Source organism: Centrocercus urophasianus, unplaced genomic scaffold (genome assembly GCF_019232065.1).
Source record: "Centrocercus urophasianus isolate 14NV4802_14NV808 unplaced genomic scaffold, USGS_Curo_1.0 seq_11, whole genome shotgun sequence".
NCBI lineage: Eukaryota > Metazoa > Chordata > Aves > Galliformes > Phasianidae > Centrocercus > Centrocercus urophasianus.
Window position 1 is genome coordinate 46628348 of NW_024884253.1, and position 26901 is coordinate 46655248.

Genomic DNA, 26901 nt, shown 5'->3' on the forward strand with positions numbered 1-26901 from the left:
TGAAGTGGATTTGGGATCCTGAACTACCAACCTTAATGAAAGACTTTTTACCTTCCCACTTGCAGCTTTAGCCTTTATGCAGCACTAGCTGCCTTTCTCACTTGTTTCTGTAAAATGGAACTCATACAACCTTAGAGGCACAGAACCATTATGGTTGGAAGTGATCACTAAGATCATCTTGTCCAACTGTCCTCCTACCACCAATATTGCCCACTAACCATGCCCCTCAGTGCCTCATCCACACATTTCTTGAACACCTCCAGGGACAGCAAATCCACTACCTCCTGGGCAGCCTGTGCCATTTCCTGACCACTCTTTCTGAGAAGAAATTTTTCCTAACATCCAACTTGAATCTCCCCTGGCACCACTGGAGGTCATCACCTCTCACCCTATCACTAATCACACAGGAGAAAAGTCCTCGCTGCAACCTCCTTTCAGGTCACTATAGGGAGCAGTAAGACCTCCTATAACTTTTTATGCAGCTTCTATACAATCTAAAGAAGTTTAGATGAGAGCTGTTGAGAATTTTACAAATAATGTATTTGTTTATAACTGGTTAATCAGTATTTGTGAAAACAATTGCCCTCCTTGAGTCAACACTATTGCCGTCTGCATTTCTTAAAGATGTTTGAGATTTGGTGACTCTCTAAATTGCACTGTACTTGAAATTAAAGATTGCATGCATTTTCTCATTAAGATTTGTGAAAGGCCAACGGCAATGAAGCAAATATGGTTCTGGTAAGGCAGGCTACAGTCTGAAGTCCTCCGTGGTGTGTCTATTAGCTATTGCTCATGATGTTAACATTTAACACAAGTATGAGTGTTGCATGGTGTAAGCACTACTCACACCCACGCACTTTAGATATAGACCACAGGTACCCCTATATCTTTATACACGTGCTACTGCTAAGCGCAGGGTAAGCCGGTTGCCAGCCGTACCACACCACCCCGGGTATTCGGCTGAGAACATTGATTTTTTCGTCAGGAAGCGAGAACAGCCGAGCTCCGCACCGCCCACGAGGCAGGCACCTCGCCTACCTCCCGCAGGAGGGGCCGCAGGGCGCGGCGAAGCGCTCTAGGGACATGGCGGCCCGCCCCGCCGGCAGGAAACTCCCGCCGTTGCCTTACAAGGGCAGGCGCTGCTCTGCCTCCGCCCCCCGCGCCCTGGAATGCGGTGACCGCACCGCGCCGCACCAAGACTGCGCTCAACGTGGGGGGGTTGAGAGGATAGAGAAAGGGCTGTCGGACTTCAAAGGACCGCAGTGAGAGCGGCTAGAGGCCGAGCGGGAGAGCACAATGAGATCCCTTCGCGCTGTGCCGCGCCGCTTTGAAGCGACGAGCCTCGCGGGCCCCCTCCGCCCCGGCGGGGATGGTCTCGCCCGTTCTTTCCTTCCTGTGTACCGGTTGGGCGGCGGCCGCTCGCTGTCCGGAAGCGCCGCAGCCGCCGCTTCGCATCGCCACGCTCTGACCCGGACCTCGTGCCGTCATCGCCAGGTGAGGCCACAAGGGCGCGGGGGCTTCGGGCAGCCCGTGAGGGGCGGCTGGGAGCGGGGCCTGCCGCCAGGCTGCGGGCTGAGGCTGAACGCGGAGCAGCGGGACCTTCTGCCTGTAAGGGTGGTGTGCTGCTGCTGCTGCGGGCGCGGCTGCGGGAGGACGGCCGCCTCTCTGCCCCGCAGCCCTTCTCCAGCCGTTTCCTCGTCGCTCTTGCGAGCTCGCGAAGCTGGAAAAGCTTGGGATATCTGAAGGAGGCCGTTTTTGCTTTCGTGCTTATGTTTTGGAGTAATTATGGCTATAACGAATTTGTTAAGGGCAGTCTCCCACAACGTTCTCATAGGTGAGCTTAGGGGATGCAGGGAGAGAGCAGACAGTGAGGTGGACTGAGGAGTGGCTGCCTGGCAGAGCTCAGAGGGCTGTGATCAGCATCACAGAGTGGTTGGAGGCCAGTAGCCGTTGGTGTTCTCCAGGGGTCAGTGCTGGGGCTGGTCTCGTTTAACTTCGGCTTCGTTTGTTACCTGGATGAGAAGATAAGAGTGCATTCTCATCAAGTTTGCTGATGATGTGGTGCTGGGAGGAGAGGCTGACACATCGGAAGGCTGTGCTGCCATTCAGCGGAGCAGAACCTGAGGAGGATCAACGAGGGCAAGCCCAAAGTCCTGTGTCTGGAGAGGAATAACTGTATGCATCAGAACAAGTTGGGGGCTGACCTGCTGGAAAGGAGCTCTGCAGAGAAGGAACTGTGTACGTAATGGTAGACAGTGGGATGGCTGTGAGCCAGCAGTACGCTTTTGTGGATAAGAAGGCCAATGGGATCGTGGGGTGCAGTAACAAGAGTGTGGCCAGCAGGTCGAGGGAAGTGATCCTCCCCCTCTCCTCTGCCCTAGTGAGGCGACATCTGGAGTGCCCTGTCTGGCTCTGGGCTCCTCAGTTCAAGAAAGACAAGGAATTTCTAGAGAGAGTCTGGTGGAAGGCCACAGGGATGATGAGGAGCCTAGAGCATCTTATGAGAAAAGGCTGAGAGCCCTGAGGCTGTTCAGCCTGGACAAGAAAGGGCTAAGGTGAATCTTACCACTGCTTATAAGTATCTAAAGGGTGGGAGTCAAGTGGATGGGGCCAGACTCTTTTTGGTGGTGCCCAGCCACAGGACAAGAGGCAGTGGGCACAAACTGGAATACAGGAACTTCCACCTGAACATGAGAAAAATCTTTATTGTAAGAGTGACAGAGTGCTGGAACAGGCTGTCCAGAGAGATTGTGCAGTCTTCTTCTCTGGAGGTATTTAAAATCCACCTGGATGCTTTCCTTTGCAATCTGCTGTGAGGGAACCTGCTTTAATGGTGGTTTGGACTGAATGATTTCCAGAGGTCCCTTCAAACTCCTATGATTCTGTGATTTTTTTAATTTTTTTTTTATGACAGATCACTGCGGTTTTCACTCTACCCTGCAAATGGAGGGTTTGGTCAGTCATGAAAGCAAAGTATCACAGCAGGTTTTACAACCTATGCAAGACGTGGTCAGGAATTCTTATTAACAAAGAAAATAATGAGATAGCCTTCAAGACTAGGTGAGCTAACGAAGTGCTTTGGACAAGTGCAGTCTGGTGTGCATAGAGCTTTTACACAGAGCTGCTGTGGAGTGTGCTGGGCATTTTGGCTCTTCCAGACTCCCCCCCCCAAGCCCTGAGAGCTGACAGGCTGTGCCTGATGCTGTAACCAACTGCATGGTGAGAACTTGGGAGCCAGCTTCAAAGATGACTTTTGAGCTTGGTGGTTGAAGAGCAGGTGGCTGTTATATCCTAGTGTAATAATGTTCTGAAATAAATGTTACAATAAAAGTCAGCAGTAAGTTTTAAAATGAGACTTCATTAGTGACTGTGATTGGTTTTATTTTGAATGATAGGCATTCATCATTATTATAAAGAAAATGTTGAAGACACTAGGCTGTTTTCTGCAGCAAAACATTTGGTCAGTCTCTCAACAGATCCAGCCTCTGTTGCCATTAATGGGATGTCAAGTTTTATTATTGCCTGGCTCAAGCTGTTTACTTGTTCAGCTTTATCTCCTTCTGGGGTTTATCTTTTCCCCAGAGGGGAGGAGCATAAGATGAGTTCCTTTGTTTCTGTAGCTTGTTATCCATTGCCTGCCTAATCATGTGCATGTGCAAGTAGCACAAAGCACCACTGTGCTGCTACTGTCTCTCTAGTCCAGTGTCTGCAATGTACTGACTTATTTAGGAAGATTTTTACACGTGAAGAAAAGTTTTTGGAAATATCTTGTTTGAAGTATATTAGAAGTTTCTCTGTTTCCAAAACAAGGCCCAGACAGATCGATGCTCTGTATTAAACAGATGAAACTATGTGTGTCCTAACTTGTGCTATCCAGTGTGAAGTACTTCCATTCATTTTATCTACTGATATATTTGTTTTCAGTCTGAACTTATGCTATCTCAATTCCAGTGGTATGATTTATTTTATCTTTTATTTTTAATAAATGATCCAGTGAATTTGTCAGATGAAGTCCCATCCTCTCCCAGATTAGTGAATCCTGTGCTTGACTCCAATGAAGTTCTCATTCACTGTCATTCACTGCTGTACACACAGAGATAACGCTAAGCACAAGCGCTTGGAACCTTTTCCATCGCAAGTTGATCTTTTTGGCTGGCTGAATTGGTGGCCTTGTTTTTTCTGAATATGTTCCAATTTATTGCCCTGTTTCTAATGGACTTTCTCAGAGCTGCATGCGGATCTATTTCAGGCATAGCTGCACCAGTCCTATGAGATGTTTCTCCATACACAGACTAACACTCAAAGGTCTCTGAGTGCAAGAGTTGTGTTCTCTGCATTCTCTGTGGCTGCCTCCCAAATCTGGTTTAGAGAAACTTAAAAAAAAATAGCATATAAGTAAAATGTGCTTTTTGTTTACTTGTTGTAGCTTTGAGGATATTGCCCGCTCTTTATTTTCAGAAAACAGTTACTGGTGAATGTTGCTTTGCACAGTAGAACTTATTGGTTGTTCAGAGCTTAGCAGTAACTATAGGTGTTTTTAAAAGACTGAAGCTGCACACAGCTCTTCATTACAGCTTGAAAGTGAACTCCCTTTATTGTCAGCTGCCTTCACTGGTATCTAGATGTCAGGAGTTCATATTTATTTGCTGAAACGTTGCTGGAGGCCAGGCGTTTCAGATAGCTTGCGGTCAGCGAGTGTAATGCAGACAACCTCAGTGCTGCCGACTGATGCACAGTTGCATTTCATCAGCTATTTTTGGTTTGGGACATAATGGTTTGTTTTATACGTCAGAAGGACGTTTTTTGTATCAAGGTTTAAAAGGGTGGAAGTAGCAGAGGAGGTCAGTAACGCTCATTGTAGTCGTGTGGGGAAGGACATAACTATGGAATATCCTTTTCTGATCCAGACAGCTGGTACTGCATGCCACGTACCTGACACGAAGCAAGGTAAAATGGCTTTCTTTTAAAAACAAAGCAAAATCCAAAGGTAACTGCATTTTGTCTATGTGTTAGATTGATTGACCACATAAGAGTGCTGCTCTGCTTATTGTACTTCTTATGGATGAAGTCAGTTTAGTGAGTTCAGGCTTGCTTTTCAGGAGTCTAGCAGGAAAATGTAGTAACTTGCGAGCAAACTCCTCGAAGCCATTAGAACTACACTGTGACTCTAATTAGAACTGCATTTCCAACAAGATAATTTTGAAAAGGAAGTTATAAAATCAATACTTGGTGGTACATTGTCACAAGAATGCCAACACTCTGAAATTTACTGGAAGTGATGCTTAAATTCCTTCTCTCTCAGGACAGCTGTTGCAAGTACTTTACATAAAATCCAAAATCAAGGAGGGGTGGTGTCTGGTTAAGGTAAAACTTAGCTATGTGGATTATTTGCATTAAATAAACACATGGTCTTTTATTATGCCTAAACTAAGGCCTAGATGTGTGCTGTACTTCCAGAAACAGTAGTAAACCAAGCTTACCATATTCTGGTCCCTAGCAATACTGAGGTCTTTGTGTTCACTTCTCATTGTTTGAGTCACTTTTTCATATTTGTATTATCAGTAATAGCTGGCTGCTAGATGTGTATCTTTCCACCTAAACAGAGGCAGTTAGCCTGAAAGCCTCATTTCTATCCAGATGATATGAATGCACTCAGAGGCAAGATACTACTTGTTAACTTCTTCATTTGACAGCTCAAGGGAGACAGTGACATTCATATACTTGTGGTAGATAGAGCTGCTTAAAGATCTATGCAAATACTGAAATGTTCCTAGATGTTGATAACTTAAAAGAAACAATCTTTGAACTTGAACTATTAAGTCATTAATTTCAAAAAGAAGAAAGTATCCTGGCATTTGCATACGTATTCTGTAATAGTTGAACTGAATAAGGGATTAGCAATGCAGGGCTTTTGAACCAAGTCAGTATCCTTTTTCCAACATGATCCTCTAGCTCACTTGGAAAGAACTCCAGTAGAACTGGCTTGGCTGATCTTTGTTTCAGCACCCTGACCCCAGTGTTGGTCAACAGCCTTCCCAAAAACATTGCTCTTTCATCAGGGTCATTCAGCATTGTGAGACCTTACTGCTCCTTCCACAGCAGCTATTTTAGAGTCTTGAGTAATATTTTATTAGAATACATTTTTGCCTCCTAAATGTTAGTTTATCTTGCTTGCTTGATATATTTAACTGCTAAATACTATGTTGAGGGTAGCAGACCCCTATGTCCTTCTTTGTTGTAGGTCAGTGATACCTCCTAACCTGCTAAATAGGTCATCTTAATTTGTATAAGAGGCAGATGGGGTAGTGAACCAGAAATAGAAGCACTAGGTGAGCTTGGTTTCAATAACTACGACTTGCTTTATTTAAAATGTACCATGCTGTTGATTTGAAGTATTATCTCTCCAAGTCCTGAAATATAGCAGGAGACAGTTGCATTTCTTGTTATTTCACTACAGTGTGGGTTTCAATTTCCCTTTATTCATCTTTCTCCCTAAGATCTTTTAGTGTGATTTATTAAGTCCAAATTTTGGTTGTGTTTTCTCCCTAGAGCCAACAGCCAACATGTCCAGCAAAAGGGCAAAGACGAAGACCACCAAGAAGCGCCCTCAGCGCGCCACGTCCAATGTATTTGCCATGTTTGATCAGTCCCAGATTCAGGAATTCAAGGAAGCCTTCAACATGATTGATCAGAACAGGGATGGCTTCATTGACAAGGAGGACCTGCACGACATGCTTGCCTCCCTCGGTAATGTCTCTCTTCTGTTTACAGCTGCCAAACGTATTTGTGCTATTGTGATTAAAACGCTGAGTTTGGGATGGCTTATGAGAGGTGTCCCACTTTGTATTACAATATTCAGGTGACTTTTATCCATTTTTTTATTTTAGTTTAAAAGCTAAAGCAGCAATCCTTTTATCTGTAGGAAAGAACCCAACGGATGAATACCTGGATGCCATGATGAACGAGGCTCCAGGCCCCATCAACTTCACAATGTTCCTCACAATGTTTGGTGAGAAGCTCAACGGCACTGATCCAGAAGATGTCATCAGGAATGCTTTTGCTTGCTTTGACGAAGAAGCAACAGGTATGTGGGTGATAATTAGTGATAAATACTTGTGTTCATAAAAGCAGTGATCAATTTTTACAATGGAATTTCTGACTTCTGCCAGCTAAAAATTAAGCTGTGTTTCCTCAGCAGCTGAAATGGCCTTCTTAAGCACTGTAACACTTCAAATCCCAAACTTCTGCTTCTTCAAATTTGTTGTTCAAGATGGAGAAAGTGTTAGTTGGGAACTGTGGTCTCAATTTCTGAACTTCTAACTTCAGTTTAGCAGCAGCTTTTGTTAGGGGACATCCTTGTTTTCAAAGCTGGGATGCTTTTATGAAAACTGTGTTCTCTGTTAATAACATGTATCCATATTCTCTCTGTTTTCTTGCACTTAATGGAGAACAAAATTAATTCAAGAGAAAGCTGGTAAATGGAGTGTTGATAAAGTAATGGAATCTCAGCTTATATGAAGCTGCTTGTTTAATAAACAGCGCCGAAGTTGTTTTCTTTGTAAACTGTCTGGTGAATGTGAGTTTGTCCAGTGTTTAAAAATCAATTTGAAATGTTTCAAACATTGTCATCCAACTCTTTGGAGATAAATGTCAAAACATTCTTTCTTGTTCCCTCTTACGTCACATTGTAGGGTTCATTCAAGAAGACTACCTGCGGGAGCTGCTGACCACGATGGGAGACAGGTTCACAGATGAAGAGGTAGATGAGCTCTACAGAGAGGCACCAATTGACAAAAAGGGCAATTTCAACTACATTGAATTTACACGCATCCTTAAACATGGAGCAAAAGACAAGGATGACTGAGCAAATCCCTGGACACCTGCAGATTCTCTCTACTTTACACTTACGTTTATTTTTGAGGGGGTTTTCCTGGTAGAACTTGTTGCATGCATTTAGCTTTACAACTTTTGCCTTTCTTAATGTATTTATCTATTCCAGGCCATTTAGGCTCAACTGCACCTATATAATCAGACTGGAAGTGGGGAAAATATTGTAAGGAGAAGGAGATGGGGCAAAGATCAGTGAACTTTAAGTCCAGGAAAATAATCTCAATGTTTCTGGTTTAGCTGGATTTTTACATTTTTTGTAATAAATGCCATTTTGAAATAAAGATTGCTATATAGATTAAAAAAAAAAAAAAAAAAAAAACCACCTCATTCTTTTGTCAAGAGAGAAATTTCTGTTATGCATTTACAAATGCAAGTGTGTGTTAATCATATTTTATTTGCAGTTGCAAATCGAGCTGGAAAACCTGACAGCTTTGCTGTCGTTGCATAGTTATGAGATGTGTGCAGCAGTATATGCTGATATTTGAAAATTCAGCTGTTTAAATGTTATCTCAGGTTTTCATAGTGGATCTGACTGATGTGAGTAGTTAATCAAAGATGTGTTTAGGGAAGACTATTACAATTGCCAGCAGAGAGCACTTGGGATTCCTAGGATCCTATTCCTTAGGATTCCTAGGAAATCAATGAGGCAGTGCCTGTGCTGGCAGTAGTAAACAGCAGTGCTTGTCCAGAAAACCTACATAAAGCCTTATTGTTCTGCAGATTAATGCCTTTGAGAATGACAGTGCTGAGAATTAACTTGGCAAAACCATATCCAAGATAAAGCCCTTTCACTTCTTAAATGATCATAAATTTTCTTCATTTACCCTGATACTGATAAAATGGCTTTCAGGCAAGCAAGATTCATTCAAACAGAAACAGCTGACTTCAGTACTGAGAAAACAGAGTTCATTCTCTCAGGTCTCCAAATGACCACATCCTTTCATTTGTCTCTTTTTTTCCTGGCAACTTCAAGCTAAAAGGTGGAAGGGGAATTTGTCTTGCCAACATATTTACCAATTGAAGTTAAGATCTCTTATCAAAGAAACTATTCCCTGAACTGTTTCACATTATTTAAGTGACCCAAAAGAATAGGAACTTCAGCTTAGGGGCTTGTAAAGGCTGGGCCAGCATGAAATGCCCCAGGGTGCAAATGTTTGTCCAGTTTCCCTTGTGGTATGGAAGGCTTGCCTTCTGCTCTGGTTTGTATTGCGATGGTGGCAGTTCTTGAAAATGCTCTGGCTCGGTTAGTATTCCTAACTAAATAAGTCAGTATTACAAAGTACGTTCGGTGAAAATACTTTGATGTTCATTCCTGGGTGGTTTCTTCCACTTCCGTGCTTAATTATAATTGGTTTGTAACTACTGCTTTCCTATTTCCATTTTATCTACCTGTCACTTTGCCTTAGTTTGTTTCTTCCTCCTACCCAGACCATGTGCTTCACTATACTACCTTAGAGTGCCACAGCTGCTCTTTTCCTCAAAAGACTGTCTTTATACTATTTTCTTCCTCTTGAGTATGGTTGCTATGGTGTTTCTCCGTAGAATGCCTGAATGAGTCTACCAAAACTGACTTATTTTCAGTTTTCTTTTATTCAGAGGCAGTTTTGTGTCAAAATTTTCACCCGCAATGCTCCTGTCACAGAGGAAGTGTTGAGATGAAGGAAACATTGTATTGTTGAAATGTTGCTATGTAATATTAAACTGAGGAGCAGTTAGGCTGTCACTTTGGTCCAATCTTGTCATTCAATATTATGTGTATGTACAGAAGCCTGCATTAAGGATATACCTTCATTTTGTTGGCGTTTGTTGTTGTTTGTTTGTTTTTTTTTTAACTCTGGCCAAATGGTTTAAGATTTGGAAGATGTTTTCTCTTCTATTAGAAACAGCAAGTCTCTGAGCCATTATTTTCCTCATCTCATCATCTTAGTAAATTTTAGGTGTTGGTATGCTGGGCTCAGTAAGCAGCAAACAAACCACTTGAATTTTTCTGCTGGAAATAAGTTTTGAAATAGTGATTTTACAATTCTAAATAAAATCTATGTAAAAGGGAACCTTGTATCCTCCTTGAGAGGAAGTTGTTAACCTTAAGTCTGCTGCTGTTAATTTCTCAAGAGCCAGGCTAACAGGAGAGCATAGCTGTTTAGTTCCTTGTTGCACTGTGTGGGTGTTGTGCTGTTGGCCAGTTTCTCTGATGGGGGTGGCCACAGGAAAATGTATTGTGAGAATACTTGCTTAGGAAGACGTGTTATTGAGGGAGAATTTCCAAGCATTTTCAAGTACAGCTACTGCTGACCATCCACAGCCACATTTCCCTACAATTCTTGTTGTACTATAGGAGACCAGTCAACTTGCAACTGGGTGCAAAATTCTTAACCACTGGGAGGCCATGAATAAATCCAGCCAAGAGACCATATAAGAGCATCAGATGCATTTTGTAGTTAGGCAGCAAGGAATGTTGAGACAGCTGAGGTTGCATGCCTAGGGCTGGAGGGATGTGTCATCAATAATCCGCTTCCAAAAATAAAAATAACTTTGGTCGTTGAAGTAGCTTAAGACTCTGATGACTTAAACTTAACATTTTGCAGTCAAAATCTTGGAATCTAGTCATTTCTCCATTGTGGCTCATATATAATGTGTTTCCAACCTCTATGCCAGACTAAGCTGATGATGAAAAATTATTTTCTTAGGCTGATGCACAGAATTAATAGTCTCAAATCTAATATATGGTACCCTGTGAAGCACTACTGAAAAGCAGTGATTTCTTACGTGGTCTGTTTATACTGCTGTAAGGCTATATCCACAAGGGTCAAACGGAAGTTAAGGACTGATAGCTGCATGAGAAAAAGCCAAAAAGGACTCTGTGTGTTGGAGCTGCCTGTGCTTGCTTTTCCTCCTCTCTGTTGCTGAGATACTGTAATATGCAGCATTTTGACCGCTCAGGATATGCTTGTTTCTGTTCTTTTATTATGCTTCTAAGTAAGGCATGTATTAGCACAGTCATCACATAACAAGCATTCACAAAACGAAGTCAGCTGAAAAGACTAGCTTAGCAACAGACTGATGTCACAGAGGTAGTATACTTACACAGGGAGGTAAGGATCTGTTTCATTACTGATCTAAGAACTATCTTTAGATAACATTCTCGTTTCTAGGATCACTGGTGTATGTTAAAGAATGAAATGGGCCCCGTCCTGGAACAGGCCTTTAGTGACACTATGCTTTAGTATCCTACTCATTACATTTGTTCTGAAAGCTGGAAAATACTTGAAATCTTGTAAAATGTTTCTCATGTCCACAGCCTTTTCTTGTTAGTAATGTTACTGAAGTATTATCTGATACATTCCTGCAGTGTTTCAAAAAGCAATGAGTAGCTCTTACTACACTGAAGGCATTAAGACAGTCTAAGTCCAAGTAACGTGTGAGTAACAATGAAAGCAGAGGCAAGGACATTTTAGATAGCAGCAGTTAATCTGCCATTGCTACGGCTTGTGTGCCCAAGCTCCTATTTTGGTGTGCTCACTTAATTTTTCAAACTCCACTGTCATTTTTGGATACCCTCCTACTTGAGAGAAATGATTCAGCACGATGGTAGCAAACAGCGTGAACTTAGGAACAGGATTACAGGCGCCAGTGCAGAGGCAAAGAGAAACCAGTAAATTGACTCAAATAGAAATCACTGCTTTCCTGACGTTCCTTTTGATATTAGATTAGATTAGAAAACTTCTTGTTCTGTGGACTAGAAGTAGCAGCACGTGGCTATCTTCCAGTTTTCTCCTCTAGTTTGTAGGCTGTATGAGTTCCCAGTTCCCTGGGACTGCTTAGCTCTGCTAGGAGCAAGATCAGTTGCTGAGGGCAGACAAAGCACACAGCCTGCTGGGGCAGCACATCCTTTGGGAATCCCTGTGCTAAATCTTGTAAAAAATAATTACCACTGTAAATTCTAGAGCCGGTTCTCTTTAGTGTTTTCATCAATGATCTGGATGCAGAATTTGAGTGCACACTAAGTTTGCAGATAATGCTACATTAACAGCTGTTGACCCCTTGAGGCTGGAGAGGCCTTGACAGAGGCAGGGAGATCTTGAAAATGGGAGGGCTGGGCAATTGCCAACTACATGAAGTTCAACAAGAGCAAGAGCTGGATTCTGTACATGGGATGGATGGGGCAACCCTGGATATATATATATATACAAACTGGGGGATGAGAGACTGGAGAGCAACCCGGCAGGAAGGGATCTGGGGATTCTGGTTGATAAGAAGTTGAACAAAAGTCAGCAGTGTGACCCAGAAGCCAAAAGGGCTGAAACAGGTGCATCACACCCAGCACTGCTAGCTGGGCGACGGAAAGGATTGTCCTGCTGTGCTCTGCACGCTGTGGCCCCACCTCAAGCAAGTGTGCAGCTCTGGGTGCTACAGCATGAGAAGGATATGAAACTGTTAGAAAGTGTCCAAAGGAGGGCTACAAAAAGGGTCTAGAAAGGAAACGTCTATGTGGAGAGGCTGCAATCCCCGTGTTTGCTCAGCGCACAGCAGAGGAGCTGAGGGGAAGCCTGATGGCGGCTGCAGCTCCTCACAGGGTGCGGAGGGGCAGCGCTCAGCTTTGCTGTTTGAGAGCGACAGGGCCCAAGGGAACGGCATGGAGCTGTGTGAGGGGAGGGCAGCTGGGGGTTAGGGAAAGGGTCTGCACCAGAGGGCAGTGGCTGCCCAGGGCTCAGACATAAGGTTTGAATTCTGACTGCTGCTTTGTGAACCAGAAGTTAAAGTCCATGGTCCTTGTGGTCCCTTCCAACTCAGGATACTCATATCCTAGTAGCTCTAGCAGATGTTCAAGTGTTTCTTTGAAGCATGTGATTAACAGCAGGATAGGAAATCAAAACGCCTCCTGGAAAATCCCAACAGTCTCCTTTACCATATGGTGGTGATTCGTTTCCTTTGTAAGTCAGTGCTGTCCTTGGATCAAGCCTGAAGTGCAGTTACAAATACTACAGGATGAGGCAAGTGAAGTCTAACTTGAATATGGGCGCCTCAGGAGGCAGACAGTATGTGGCTGCAGCATTCCTTTCAGCATTCTGGTCAGCATCTCTGCTCACCTTTGCAAAACTTATTTAATCTTTATTTGTAAGTTCCTTGTTTTCACTATTTTAAGATATCAGTGTGTGCAACCTCACAAAATATTGAACTACTCCTTTTGTTGTTTTGGTTTGGGTTTTTTTGCTGGTGTTTTTTTGACTTGTGAAAGTTGCAGATTTTTCTTTGGGAATTACAGTAAGTTACAGCCTTTGTCTAAAGTTGGCAAGTGAGTGGGTGTAGAATGAGGACGGCAAGCCTGGTCTTAGTATTTGCTAAAACAGAGCTGGCATCAGACAAGAGTAACTTAAGCCTTGACTTTGCATTGTATCTAACAGGTATATATGTTTTTTCCCTCTGTGAAATTCCTTCTCCTTAGTCATGAGCTAATCATCTCTAAAGCAATAGGTCTTACACTGTCAACACATCATCAGCCCACAAGAAGCATGTTAACTTTGAAATTGGAACACCAGCCAACAAAGCTTTATAAGCATCAGCTAATAAGAACACTTGATAACAATTTACTTTTTACGGCAAACAGCCAACTAAATGTGCTCCTTCTTGTTTTCTGGGTGCTTTAAAATACCATTCTAGGACTTTGGCCGAGCATCGAACAAATTTCATTTTCTTCCTTATTTGTACATGCAGTTCGTCAAATAGACACGCGCTGATTTAACATGAGAAGCCACATAGCATGTGCTTTGGTTTAGCAGAAGCCATTACACGTGTCTGAAAGACTGGAGTTGTCAATCTCTTCACACTAATACCTTAACAACACTTGTTTATTTTTGCATTTCATGTACAAACACTGTGGAATCGTGGTGCCTGGCAATACTTCTATTGATAACAAGTGCAAAAAAGCATAGAAAGAGCACAAGAATATGGCTTAATTATTGCATCTTGCCAGCTGGGATAAAAAACAAGGGACATACAGAAGAAAAAGCAATACAGAGAATTCTTTATCATAGAGAACAGGTAAGAAGGGACAATCATATACAGGCATCACAGCCCACGTTGTACTTTCAACTTTTTTTTTTTTTTTTCCTATTGCCTATATATATAAAGGACTTTGAACCTGTGAATGTAAAACTGGCAACGCATTCAGTTCTGCTGAGTTCAGTCCCCCCACATTCTATCAGCTACACTTCAGTCCTCACTCATACAGTGATCAAACCACAGTCTTTTTTCTCTCCTGTTTTACAACTCTTAACAAAGATTGACTGCATTTTATATATGTTCTAATACATTTCTCTGCTTTGTCCTTCGCCTTGGTGTAACACTGTCATATGATGCTCTCCAGACTTTCCATTCTCACCTTCTCCTAAGTTGGGTTCACTGAAAATTACCAGAAAATCAAAACAGAGCTATTTCTCATTCACATTATGAAGAAATAATACATATATATATATTTATTTTTTTTTCCTACAGGCTACAGCACGTTCTCTGAGAGCCTTTATTTTTCCTGCAGCAGAATCTGTACTGATGCAGGGAACACCTGGGAAAGCAGTTGAGCACTATTTTTATTCATGAGGTTTCTCAAAAAAGGGAATAAATATCTAGAAATTGGCTAGAAGCCTTGCTGTGAAGCTCCCTGAGAGATCCAAGGAAAGTCATGCATTCAGACTCCCTTCCTTCATTTAAAACGTCTCAAATGTTTTCCCTCTAGATCACAGGACAGGATCTATTTTTGGAGATATTTCAGAACAATTCTGGGACACACTGACTGCCAAGAGAAGAATTACCATCACTCTGACCGATACAACACTGCTCTTAGGACAGCTTTACATAGAGAACAGATACCAGCTGGAATCAGGGAAAGGACAGAAAGGGAGAGGAATGAGCCAAAATACCAGGCGAAGGAACTTGGTCAAAATGCATTTGTTAAATGACTCTTTTGACCTTAGATCGAAGTTTGTGTTTATTCTTTTCATTTCAAGTAAAAAGGTGTAACTTTGCAACAGAATCCCAAAACGCTCATAAAGGATATTGTTGATGCTAAATTTATATCAATTCAAGGATTACATACTAGGCAGGCTCATTACACAGATCATCAAGGGCTACTAAAGAGCACATCTGGCTCAGGGTATCTTACCTCCCCATGAACCAAAAATAGAAGAGCTTGGGAAAGGGTTCAGGGAGGATATCATATACTTCCTCAGTTCTTCACTAAATATCCGCATATGAGCATCGGTTCTGGCCCTCCCCTGAACACAGGCTAAAACATCCCCTGCTCTCTCCCCTCCAAAGAGGAGAGTATAGAGAAAGGAATTTTAAAAACAGAAACAAAATGAACAAATGAACTGATAATTCCAATTTTCAGAGGGGGAAAAAAAAAAAAAAGGCATGGGGTGATGGTGAGAACAGAAAATAAAAGAAAAAGCAACAACAACAACAATAAAAAGACAAAAGTCCTTCCAAGAGACCTAGTGGGGAGACCTCACAAATGTCTATTGTTTATTGAAGGCATTCAAGGAAGTAGTAAATACATCCCAGTGGTGTTCCCCTTTAATACAGGAAGAAGTAGAAGAACACAAGCTGCAAGGCTGTCCCCTCCCCTCTTTGAGGGACAATTTTGACTTGCCAAAAAAATCAGGTTGAGACTTAGACAACCTCTTTTAATTTCAGCTTCATGGTTTTCACCCTCTTAGGAGGCAGCAAAGTCTGAATATCAAACAGAACTCCAGCCTGAGCAGTCCTAACAAGCTTGCTCTGCTGTTATGTATGGCCAGCTGCAGGTCTCACATTTCCTTCTATCCTTGCAACAGGCATGTTTATCACCATTACTGTAAACAAGCAGACAGGCTCCATGGCTCCCACTAACTCGATGCAACTGCCTCCGTGGAGCAGGTAGAATCAAAGAACTGCTCAGGTTGGAAAAGATCTTAAAGATCATCGAATCCAACTACAATCTAACCATACTATCCTAACTCTAACAACCTCCACTAAATCATGTCCCTGAGCACCACAACTAGATGGTTTTTAAACACATCCAGGGATGGTGACTCAACCACCACCCTGGGGAGCCTATTCCAGTGCTTAACAACCCTTTCTGTAAAGAAGTGTTTCCTGATATCCAACCTAAACTTGAGGCCATTTCCCCTCATCCTGTCACCTGTCACCAGTGAGAAGAGACCAACTCCGCTGTACAACACACACAGCCAGAGGATGTCCAAAACTACTCCTTGCTATCCACAGCCAGACCCTGCAGCTCTTCAAAGATAGTGCACTGAGGGATGTGGTTAGTGGGCATGGTGGTGATGGGCTGATGGTTGGACTAGATGATCTTAGAAGTCTCTTCCAATCTTAATGATTCTATGATTTTCTGGTTCTGGGGGAGACTGGAGCTTCTACAGTGAGCCAGCACAGCTGTTCCTGTAACATTCAGTAGATTTAAGAAGCAGCACCAAATAATCCTGACCGATTCATTAAGCAGAAGAGTTAGAAGAAAATTGAAGGAGCATCAAAAAAAAGTTTTAAGAAAGGGTTAATTAATTCTTCTTCTACATGCTTCTCCGGGAAAATATGCGGTACTGAGAACCAAACAAGCTGCTGGCATACTTTTTTGGAGGAGGCAGCGTTTGCGCTTTCTCTGCAGCCCACAGACACGCGGTTTGAAAGCAAAGCTGGTCACGAGGTGGCGCTGCTTCTCGGGGCCGCGCTCGGCTACACCGCCATCCTCCCATCACCAGCCCTGCTACCTCTAACTCGAGGGGAGGCCTGATGGCGGCTGCAGCTCCTCGCAGGGAGCGGAGGGGCAGCGCTGAGCTCTGCTCTGTGTGACAACGACAGGGCCCGAGGGAGCGGCATGGAGCTGTGTGAGGGGAGGGTATCTGGGGTTGAGGACAGGTGCTGCATGGAACGGGCTGCACAGGGCCCTGAGTGCCGGAGTTCAAGGAGTGTTTGGACAAATCCAGTACAGAGCAGTACATTTGCAACTGGTTCAACTTAACCGATGGCAGGATTTTAGATCAAGATCTGAAATAACTACCTTCATAATCAAATTTCAACACACAGTTCAGTTGTTCAGGATTGTCCCAGATTACTTTAATAAGTCTGGTATTATCTTAGCGTCTCTACCTCTTTTCTGCCCACTTGCACTTTGCATATAATTACCGTGAAACTATGAGCCATACGTGGTGAGCAAAGGGCATTTTTTCCACAATCGTGTTCTTGATTCAACAAAGTTGAGTACCACTGCATCTTCATGCTAGTTTTGGAAAAGGAATGTTAGAATTCGCCAGGGAAGTAGTCTTAGTAATTAACTAGGTAACTTCTCAGACCTCATGACCTTAGCTCTTCTGAGAAGGAGTAAAAATTTGGGCCTTCCAGCAATTAATGTCTCTGCCTCCAAATCTGGAACCATAGCTTCCAGAGGATGCATTACAGAATCACAGAATTGTTAGAGTTGGAAGGGATCCTTTAAGGCCACCCAGTCCAACTGCCCTGCAGTGAACAGGGACACCTACAGCTGCATCAGATTGCTCAGAGCCCCTCCAGCCTGACCTTGAACGCTTCCAGGGATGGGGCATCCACCACCTCTCTGGGCAACCTGTTCCAGTGCCTCACCAACCTTATTGTTAAAAACTTCTTTCTTATATCCAATCTAAATCTCCTGTTTTAGTTGGAAACCATTCCCCCTCGTCCTCTCACAACAGACCCTGGCAAAGAGCACGTCACCTTCTTTCTCATAGCCCCGTTTAGGTATTAACTTCAACATCTACAGTGCCCAAACTTAACCCATCGACATTAGGTGCAATTGGAAACTGCAGAGAAACCTGTTCATCTTATTTTTTTTCCCCCTTTTCATTTTTACTTACCATTTTACTCAGGCACTGGCTGTATACCGGTGAAGCTGACAGCAGTAGGAAAAGGGATAAAGGAGAGGCAAGCTGACAGCACAGCTCTCCAAACTGACAATATTTCAGTTTTTTATGTCTTTAAACAACGATATTACAGAGTCCAAGCGACTGCATGGACCTCAACCCCGCAGAATGTGCCTAAGCACCCTGCTTAGGAAGGTTTAAAAACCAAAGGAGCACCTGAACCAGAGAAGCAGCTCACTCAGGGACTAGAGGTGAATTTTGAAGCCCTCAGGGTGAGCCGGCACACCAGCACGCCGGCACACCAGCACGCAGGCACACCAGCACGCAGGCACGACGCACCCCCCACAGCCACCTCCTGCCCCGGCCGCCCCCACCCTGGAACGGCGGCGCCCCGCCCCGGCTGCACCACCGCGCCGCTCCCGGGGGGGAACGGGAGGCTGCGGAGCCGCCCCGAGGCGGCCGTCCCAGTGTCTGCGATCGCTCCGGCAACCCTGCTGCTCCGCGCTCTCCCCTGGCGGCCCCACAGCCCCTCCCCTGGCCGCCCCGCCCCGGTCCCGGCCCGCCGCCCTCTTCCACCCACCGCCGGGAGGGCGGTGGTTTCTCCAGGAAGCGCCTGAGCTGCTGCCGCTTCCTCCACTTGCCGTCGCACCGAGGCTCCGCGAAGGCGCTGAGGTGAGGCTGGGGATGGGGGGCGGCCGCTGAGGCAGCTGCGGTGTGAGGCGGCGGAAGTATCGCAACTGCTGCTGTCTGCAGAACAGCCTGCACCATTTCTGTAACGTCGCAAAATGGGGGGGTTGTTTGCTTTTTTTTTTTTTAAATAATAGAAGGCAAGGCAAAGACCCGCTGTTATATAGAACAGTAATCCTTGCTGCTGTCAGGTGCCACGCGTTGGCACTTCAGACTTTGCTCAGGTGAACTGAGCTCGAGTTCTCTTTCCCCTGCTCTCGAATATTACACATATCCATAGAGTTATTTCGTGAGCTCAGCAACAGCTTTCTGAACCTCACTTTTCTCGTTTAGGGTTGAGGCCGGAGTTCCATTCTTGTAGACAGATCTAAGGAGGGAATCCAGACAAAAGCTGTTCCTTCTCAGAGTGAAAGGTACGTGCAACTTTATATGCTGGTGACTTTTTTCTTTGTTTTGGTCTGTCCCGTCCTATTTCCTGCTTCTCTTTTGCCCTTCTTCGTTAAGGCAATATGTTCTGATGAGAGGAAGCAGAAGGGCGGTAGAGGTGCTTTCTGACTCTGAAAGCCTAAAACTTAGTACGTTCTTCTCAAGTCCTAACTCTGGTCTTATTCTATTTACTTTTCTCTCAGTATCCCAAAATCAACATGTCTAGCAAAAAAGCAAAGACGAAGACCACCAAGAAGCGCCCTCAGCGCGCCACGTCCAATGTATTTGCCATGTTTGATCAGTCCCAGATTCAGGAATTCAAGGAAGCCTTCAACATGATTGATCAGAACAGGGATGGCTTCATTGACAAGGAGGACCTGCACGACATGCTTGCCTCCCTCGGTAATGTCTCTCTTCTGTTTACAGCTGCCAAACGTATTTGTGCTATTGTGATTAAAACGCTGAGTTTGGGATGGCTTATGAGAGGTGTCCCACTTTGTATTACAATATTCAGGTGACTTTTATCCATTTTTTTATTTTAGTTTAAAAGCTAAAGCAGGAATTGTTTTGTTTGTAGGAAAGAACCCAACAGATGAATACCTGGATGCCATGATGAACGAGGCTCCAGGCCCCATCAACTTCACAATGTTCCTCACAATGTTTGGTGAGAAGCTCAACGGCACTGATCCAGAAGATGTCATCAGGAATGCTTTTGCTTGCTTTGACGAAGAAGCAACAGGTATGTGGGCGAAACTCAACTGCTTTGGGGTATTTGTATTGATCGTATGGGACGTTTCTGTGGCATTTAAAAGGAGTAGATGTGAAACCAAAATGCCACTGAGTTTGTCCTTCCCCTGTGGTAGGCTTGAGATATATATGAATATGTGATGTATTCAATATTTGAAGATAGGTGATCCAGAGTATGCAAACCTTTTCTTCTGACTCTTCATCTTGTCTAGCGTGTCTTAGGCTATGATAACAAATAGCCTATGTCATGCCCTCACACTCAGCTCAGTTGTTTCAAGGTAGCAGGAAGGACTGTAGTGATTTACAGATATAATCAGGGTGGGGTCTAGAAGACAGAAATGGCATTGAATAGACTGGCATAATGAGGGAGGAGGAAGAATGAAATGCAGAGTTCACTTCTACTGTATCAAGCTTTCAAGGTTGTGTCTGTAATCATGAAGTTAGAGTTTATGCTTTTATTTATTTATTAATACAGGAAAACATTCTGGAGAACTGTGTAGCAGGCAGAGATGAATCCTAAGGTTATTCTACGGAAACGCAATATCAGGGCTTTGACACGTTGTGAACCTGCCATACCAGTGTACACAGTAATCACATAGCCTCTGCACTATAGATAGCACTGCACCTATTACTTTTCTCACAGTGGTCTACCACAGTGCTGCCATCTAATTTGTCGATGTGCACTCTGAACCTTTCAAAGGATATTAGTCCGTTTCAAGCAGCTATTTTCTGTCTGTGTATTTTTAGCACCTTTTGCCTTTTCAAAGTGCTTTCCCTTCCTGTTGGGATGTAGGTAAACAGGCTTTCTGTTGGTAAAGGCTTTTCAAATGTTAATTGACTTCCTCCCTCTCAAGGGAAATCTCTTTACCATCTCCTGGAGAAGGAAGTCTTTTTTAGTCGGTTATTTTCTCTCCACAGGTAGTCTGACTCACTGTGCTGCAAGGCTTTTTTTGTGTGCACCAGAACATGAGCCTGTGAATTAGGATATAAAGACAGTGACAGAGCTACCAGTTCTTTTGAACAGTCACTTTCTGTGTCTACATAGATAGTACGTTATTAGGTCAGGCCCCCATGTTCTGATAAGATTGAATTTTGTCATCTTTAAACTCAATGATGAACCTCTTAGTCTAGTCCTAGGATAATGTGAAGGTAATGATTCCACAGTATTTTTTCTGCCTTATGCCATGCTCACACTTTCACCGGGAAACATGTTAAATATCTATGCTGTCCTATTTATCAACAGTAATCAAGATGCAGTCTTCAAAATAACATGCATTCTACATTACTTTTTATTTTTGCTCCTTATTCATTTTATCCTCAGGTTTAGCTCTTCCAGCTATGTTGAACCCTTGTGCTTTTATTTTCTTTTTATTTTTCCTTCTTTCAATTTTAATCATCTCCATGTGTCTGTGTTATGTGCCTGATTTCCTATTCTACATCAGTGCAGTTCTTCTGAGGCAGAATGATACAAATCAGACCCACTTGATGAAGATAAAGGAGCTGGACTTGGTTTTATTTACTTTTCCTATATTTTCAATGTTGCTGTTGATATTACTTCAGCATTACTGTCCCATAAAACAGTAGTACCATGAAATTAGCATAAAGGCTTATATCTGTCTTCATTTAGTATAACTTTTTTTCTGCTCTTTGATCCTGCTCTGTCATCTGTTTTGTGCTGTCTGCCAAACGTTAAATCTTGCATTTTGCTTCACTAATTAGCTTACTCCCTGTCTATACTGAAACTGTGCGGGAGCTTGTTTTAGGGGGAGTGGGACAACTATTTACTTTATGATTCTGTGCTGCTAAAACTTTTAGTTTATGCTCTTCTGGTAACCCAGTGCGGTGTTTCAACATCTAACCTACTCAGACAAGAGCAATTAAGTCCTTGAGGCTAAACTTGCTGCACCAAAGGCCTTGCATTCTTTGTATACTAATCCTTATGTCATCTCTCATCACTGTTTGGTCTCTGTGGTGCTGTTGAAGTACAAAGACTTAATGCCTTTAGCTTTTTTGTTGTTTGTTCTTTTTCCCCTTTCTTTACTCACACCTGCAAAGAGACAACTGCAAAATCTGACCCACTAATTGAACATTCTCCTCCTGGTTTTAAAGGAGAACATTGTTGTTAGCCTTCTTCATTTGGATTCATTAATCAAGGGCTGGTCTACCTATGCTAGGATGATGCTGTTTTAACATATTTAACATGTGTTGTAATGTGTTTGTGTTGTTTTTTTCCTGTGCTGCTTCCCCACGGCACGGACCAGCCTCAAGGCAATTTATCATGCTCACTGACTGCCTTTTGATTCCCTGACTCCCTATTTGGTTTGCTCTCTAAAGAACTTTGTTTGCTTAAGTTTTATGACTCTGTTTCCAAAGCAGAATTTATTTTTATCACATCCCAACTGATTCTAAATAAGTCCTTGTTGGTGTCTACTAATGATTTCCAACAGTACTGCCTAGTTTACTTTTTCTTGGTATATTCCTCTATCTCTGTTCTTTTACTGATTTGACAAGGCATGGGAGGTCTCATTTCTGCTCCTACCTCTCCATGGTACACATTCTTCCTCTTTCCTAGATTAATTTACTCAATCCTGCCTTAAAGTCTGTTCTGTTATAAACTCCTTCCTTGGACGCTTGCCTGCAGCTCGCTGATCCACACGTCAGCTCCAGTGACATCATCACAGAATGGCCTGGGTTGAAAAGGTCCATAATGCTCATGCGACACTGAAGAGCCAACCAGTGGTTGTTTGGTCCCCACGGGAAACTAGTTAATAAAGGATGCACGAATCTATCTAAGTCCATCAAGAAAAAATATTATTCAGTTAAAAGAATTGGGCTGTCTTAATGTTCACTGCACTGCTTTCGAAGACCTGCTGGAGATAACTTCCATTTTGTGTTTCTCTTTACATTGCATTCTAGGGTTCATTCAAGAAGACTACCTGCGGGAGCTGCTGACCACGATGGGAGACAGGTTCACAGATGAAGAGGTAGATGAGCTCTACAGAGAGGCACCAATTGACAAAAAGGGCAATTTCAACTACATTGAATTTACACGCATCCTTAAACATGGAGCAAAAGACAAGGATGACTGAGCAAATCCTTGAACACCTGTAGCTTTTATTTCCCCCCCCCCTTTTTTTTTTCCTTTCTTTCCCTTCAGATTCTTTCTTTTTTCTTGTTGGGACCCTTTGCATACATTTTTGGCATTTCTGCTTTTGCCTCTGAAGACTGGGGCTGCTCAGGCACGCCTGCGCTTTTGCATTAAGACTGAAAATGTGTAGGGAGAGAGGATGGCTTAGAGTGACAGAGGTTTAAGAACAAAGATTTGGGGTGGGGAGGCACTTAAAAGTGTCAGTGTTACTCATTCTTACTAGATTTTTGCAACTTATGGTAACTTTTTCAATAAAACACCGCTTTATTAAATACGTCATGAAACAGTTTCATACTAGAGGTAGGCTGCTTATCTAATCCTTTCTGTAAATACTTTTGCAGCTGTATGCAGTCATGGTATTACCTATTTTTGCCTTAATGAAGCATAAGTCACTTATGCATACTGAATTTGCACGTCAGTGACTGAGCGCTTCCCAGTGACTGAGTACTTCATTTCCTACTGTGAGCATATACAATGAAGAAATTCACATCCTTCACATGTTAGCACATTAGAAATTATTGAGTTTTGTCCTACACTTGCACGCTAAGATTTTAAAATCCTATGGGTGTAATGGAGGTGGTATTTCACTCTTACCGTAACTGCTTTATTTCTGGATGCTGAGTACAACATTAATACTGCTTTTTTAAACTTACATGGTAAATCCTAGTGCTTTCTGTAAAATAAAAAAGGCTGTGTATGAGCAGAGTGTTTGAGTGATGCCTCTTACCACACCCACAGCACCGACAGTATAGAATCCATTTTATTTAATTGCAACCATTTTTTTTTTCCTTCTTCCTTCTATCTTTTCTCAAATAGGGGTGGAGGAAGAAGGAATGTTTGCTGCTTCTGTGCTTTTTCTACGTTATTCTTGCATTCCAAATGAAACAATATATATTTTTGTGGCTTCTTCTGACTATAGTACTTTGTGTGTGTGAAGCAAAGGCATTATTTTCTCTTCCATTTCTCATACCCTATAGGTCATAGCAGACTTAGCACAACACTCTGAAGCAGCTTTGCCATAATCTAAGAATTGTGGTTCTGGATTTTTTTGATCTTGAGAGGAGTCGTGACCGAAGAGATCACATGACAGTGCATCTGTTACTTCTAGGAGTTCAGTTGTTATCCCTTTTGAATTTAGGTTACAAACTCAAGAAATATCATTTGACTGGGAGCGTTTTGCCGTTTCGTCGTAGGCTGCTTTTGTAAAGTGAATTTCATTAGAGGGCAATGACTGGGTTAGAAGTACACTGTACTTCCACAAATAACCTGCCAGAATCATCTTCACCTTTTAGCTTATCCTGGTGAAATTATGAATGTAAAAGACAGGATGGAAACGATGTTCCCATAGCATGTTTGATTCATTATGGCTTATTAAAGATATTTACTAGCCTTGTTCCTTGTACAATTCCAGCACAATTAAGGAAAAGTCTCTTGGTGTTACAAAGCCATGTGAAAACGTGTGTGCTTATGCATGTATTTTTATTAGAATAAATACATCTTGAACTAGTCAAAACTTTACTAGTAGGAATGCAGCTGCGAAATGGGGTTTGTCCAAAGACATGTGCTGCCCTCATGTGGCTTGAGGTGCCTTGAGTTCAGACTTAGTAGTTTTTCAACCTATTTTCCCCAAGAGCACTGGAAGGTCTGTGTAGCTCCAGGACTTCTGTCAGCAGTGTTACAACAAATGCATTGCCTCTCGCAATACTTGTTCACTTGATCAGTTTTAAGTGGGATTAGTTTAATAACCTTTGAGTGCTTATTAAAATGATAGCTCTTCCTTTACTGATGTTTTTGGTCATTTAAAATGGTGGTGGCTGCAGATCCGCAGCACGAGGAGGACATTGTAGAAACAATGTTGTTTCCGCATTTTCTATGCTTGGCTGTTAAAAAGTGCACTGGTAGAATGACTGTGTCCTTGGCACAGCTCTTGGTGTAAAAGGGCAGGTAAAATACTACGAGAGAGGACTTTGTGGGTTTTTGTGGGGTTTTGGGGTTTTTTGCTTTTTTTTTTTTTTTTTTTTTTCAGAAAATGACTTTGTAACTTTGTAGATGGATGGGTTTATTTTGACCTAAAACATCATTCATTATCATACCAGTATCTTCTTCTAATCTATGAACTACGAATAATGTGTTCAGCATTATGAAATGCCCTGGCTTCGGTTCTGTCTAGAAGAAACTGTTCTGTGGATGTGTATCGATTTGCATGGAGATAGGAAACCTGGGATTCATCATTCTCTGTAGGTATGAGAAAGGTGTGCTCCTTTTGCCACATATTTTTTAATGGACCTTGCAACCCCTTTGAGAAGATGCATCAGAGCTTCTTCTACCTTCGTCTCCCAACCTTACAAATAACGGGAACTACTGGACAACACAGGGTTGCTGCCTTTCTACCGAAAATGTTTTCATTTGGAATGAGCAGAGATAGCAAACTAGAGAAAGAACTTTTGTAAATGATGAGCGCAACCAACGTGCCGGGCGTGCAGCTGCCCCCGGCTGCGAACAGCTGCATCCCCCGCGCTCCTCAGGGAAGGAGGCGGGCCGGGAACTTGCGGCCAATATCCAAATCCATCAGTAGGTGGCATTGCAGCCCCTAGCACCGGCTCAGCTAAAGGCCGAGCGGCCCGTGGGACAATTTCTTTTAATTGGTTTGGGTTTCGTTTGTTTGTTTTTCTGTCCTAAACAGCTTTTACATTCAAAAGAAAACATGGTCAGTTCCCGCAGAAGCTCTGCTCCTAGCACGAGAAGGACTGACGCTGCTGGGGTCCCATATTCCACTTGGTCCTGCAACAATGAACTACAAATCACCAGTGCTATTGTTTATAGCCTTTACAAGAATCTTTTTAGGCTCTTAAGGGAGCATATGAACAGGAGGAGGAATGGCTGCTTACAAGGGTGGATAGTGATAAGACAAGGGGGAATGGTTTTAAACTGACACAGGGAAGGTTTAGGTTAGATATTAGGAGGAAGTTTTTCACACAGAGTAGTGACACACTGGAACAGGTTGCCCAAGGAGGCTGTGGATGCCCCATCCCTGGAGGCATTCAAGGCCAGGCTGGATGTGGCTCTGGGCAGCCTGGTCTGGTGGTTGGCGACCCTGCACATAGTAGGGGGTTGAAACTGGATGATCATTGTGGTCCTTTTTAACCCAGGCCATTCTGTGAAGTTTTATGGCATTTAACTCTCTGATCAAACAAGTCCCAGAGCTGGCAAAATGAACTTTGGTGGGTAATTCAGACACCTGGGATTTCTCTTGCAAAGAAATTCTAAACCCCCCCCACTCATCTCTGATGCAGAAGGAGCCTTCAAGTCTGTGTCTGCTGGAACTAGTCACTCTGGTTTTGTAGAATACCTGTAGTTTTCAATCGTGGCAAACTCATTCTCAGTAAGAGCCACAGAATCTCACAGTATCCTTACCAGAGGACACAGAGGTGTTTATGCCTTTCCCCATTTGTCTATTTTATTTTTTTTAATTCAGTTGTTTCTAGTTAGGTCGCTTGAGCGGAGAGCTGGAACAATGCGGCCTTGCACTGTCCCAGCTAGAAGAAACAATTAAAAGTAAGCCTACAACATTCACACTGAGTAGAAAACCACTGAACCATTGAATAAGGGAGGGTTGAACCATCACAAGCTGCCTTTCATATTGTGCTGGTTTTTGTTTTTTTTTCTGGCAACGAAGGAGCTTAGGCAACTATTTCAGCTGAAAGGATTGTGGAGATCAATTGTACCTGAAGACAGACTCTTTCTGCTCTCCAAGGTGAAGCTCCCAAAAGCTGTGATTCACAAGTGGGGTTGGTACGCTTGTTTCCTGTGGTTGCACGGGCAACAGGCAACGGAGCTGAACACTAAATGAGTTTTAGCTTATAAACTGTTTCCTTTTCAGGACTGTTTGTGAGAAGCTGTGCCTCACCAGGGAACCGTCTCACACATCCTGTATCTGGCCTAACGCCCACCCCCTGCTTCCCATGAACGTAGGTAATAACTTTCGCAGATCGTCACTGACCTTACCCTTTAAAGCCGTGTGCTGTTCACTGCTGTGCTCAGCTCCTGATGCCCTCCTGCAACTCCCTGTGTACTGGGGACAGGGATTTTGTATGCTGTCCAGAGCCGTGCTGTCCC

At 43.2% G+C, this 26901-nt stretch overlaps 3 protein-coding genes across 6 annotated transcripts in view; 2 read left to right on the forward strand and 1 right to left on the reverse strand.

Moving 5' to 3' along the window:
- Positions 1–18087, reverse strand: part of MYOM1 (myomesin 1) — a 107846-nt gene extending 89759 nt beyond the window's left edge. For all 4 annotated transcript variants that reach the window (XM_042840072.1, XM_042840071.1, XM_042840070.1 and 1 more), the window contains exon 1: positions 17772–18087. The gene's annotated coding sequence lies outside the window, so the exon portion shown is untranslated. The remainder of the gene's footprint in view (positions 1–17771) is intronic.
- LOC122172054 (myosin regulatory light chain 2, smooth muscle minor isoform) lies at positions 1410–9681 on the forward strand. The gene is made up of 4 exons (XM_042840074.1): positions 1410–1494; positions 6550–6747; positions 6923–7084; positions 7692–9681. The coding sequence occupies exons 2-4, from the start codon at positions 6564–6566 to the stop codon at positions 7862–7864; spliced, it is 519 nt and encodes a 172-aa protein (XP_042696008.1). The 5' UTR covers positions 1410–1494; positions 6550–6563; the 3' UTR covers positions 7865–9681.
- A 253-nt stretch (positions 18088–18340) lies between the features above and the next one.
- LOC122171982 (myosin regulatory light chain 2, smooth muscle minor isoform-like) lies at positions 18341–23485 on the forward strand. The gene is made up of 5 exons (XM_042839928.1): positions 18341–18449; positions 18798–18877; positions 19094–19292; positions 19468–19629; positions 22554–23485. The coding sequence occupies exons 3-5, from the start codon at positions 19109–19111 to the stop codon at positions 22724–22726; spliced, it is 519 nt and encodes a 172-aa protein (XP_042695862.1). The 5' UTR covers positions 18341–18449; positions 18798–18877; positions 19094–19108; the 3' UTR covers positions 22727–23485.
- Positions 23486–26901: the final 3416 nt, after the last annotated feature.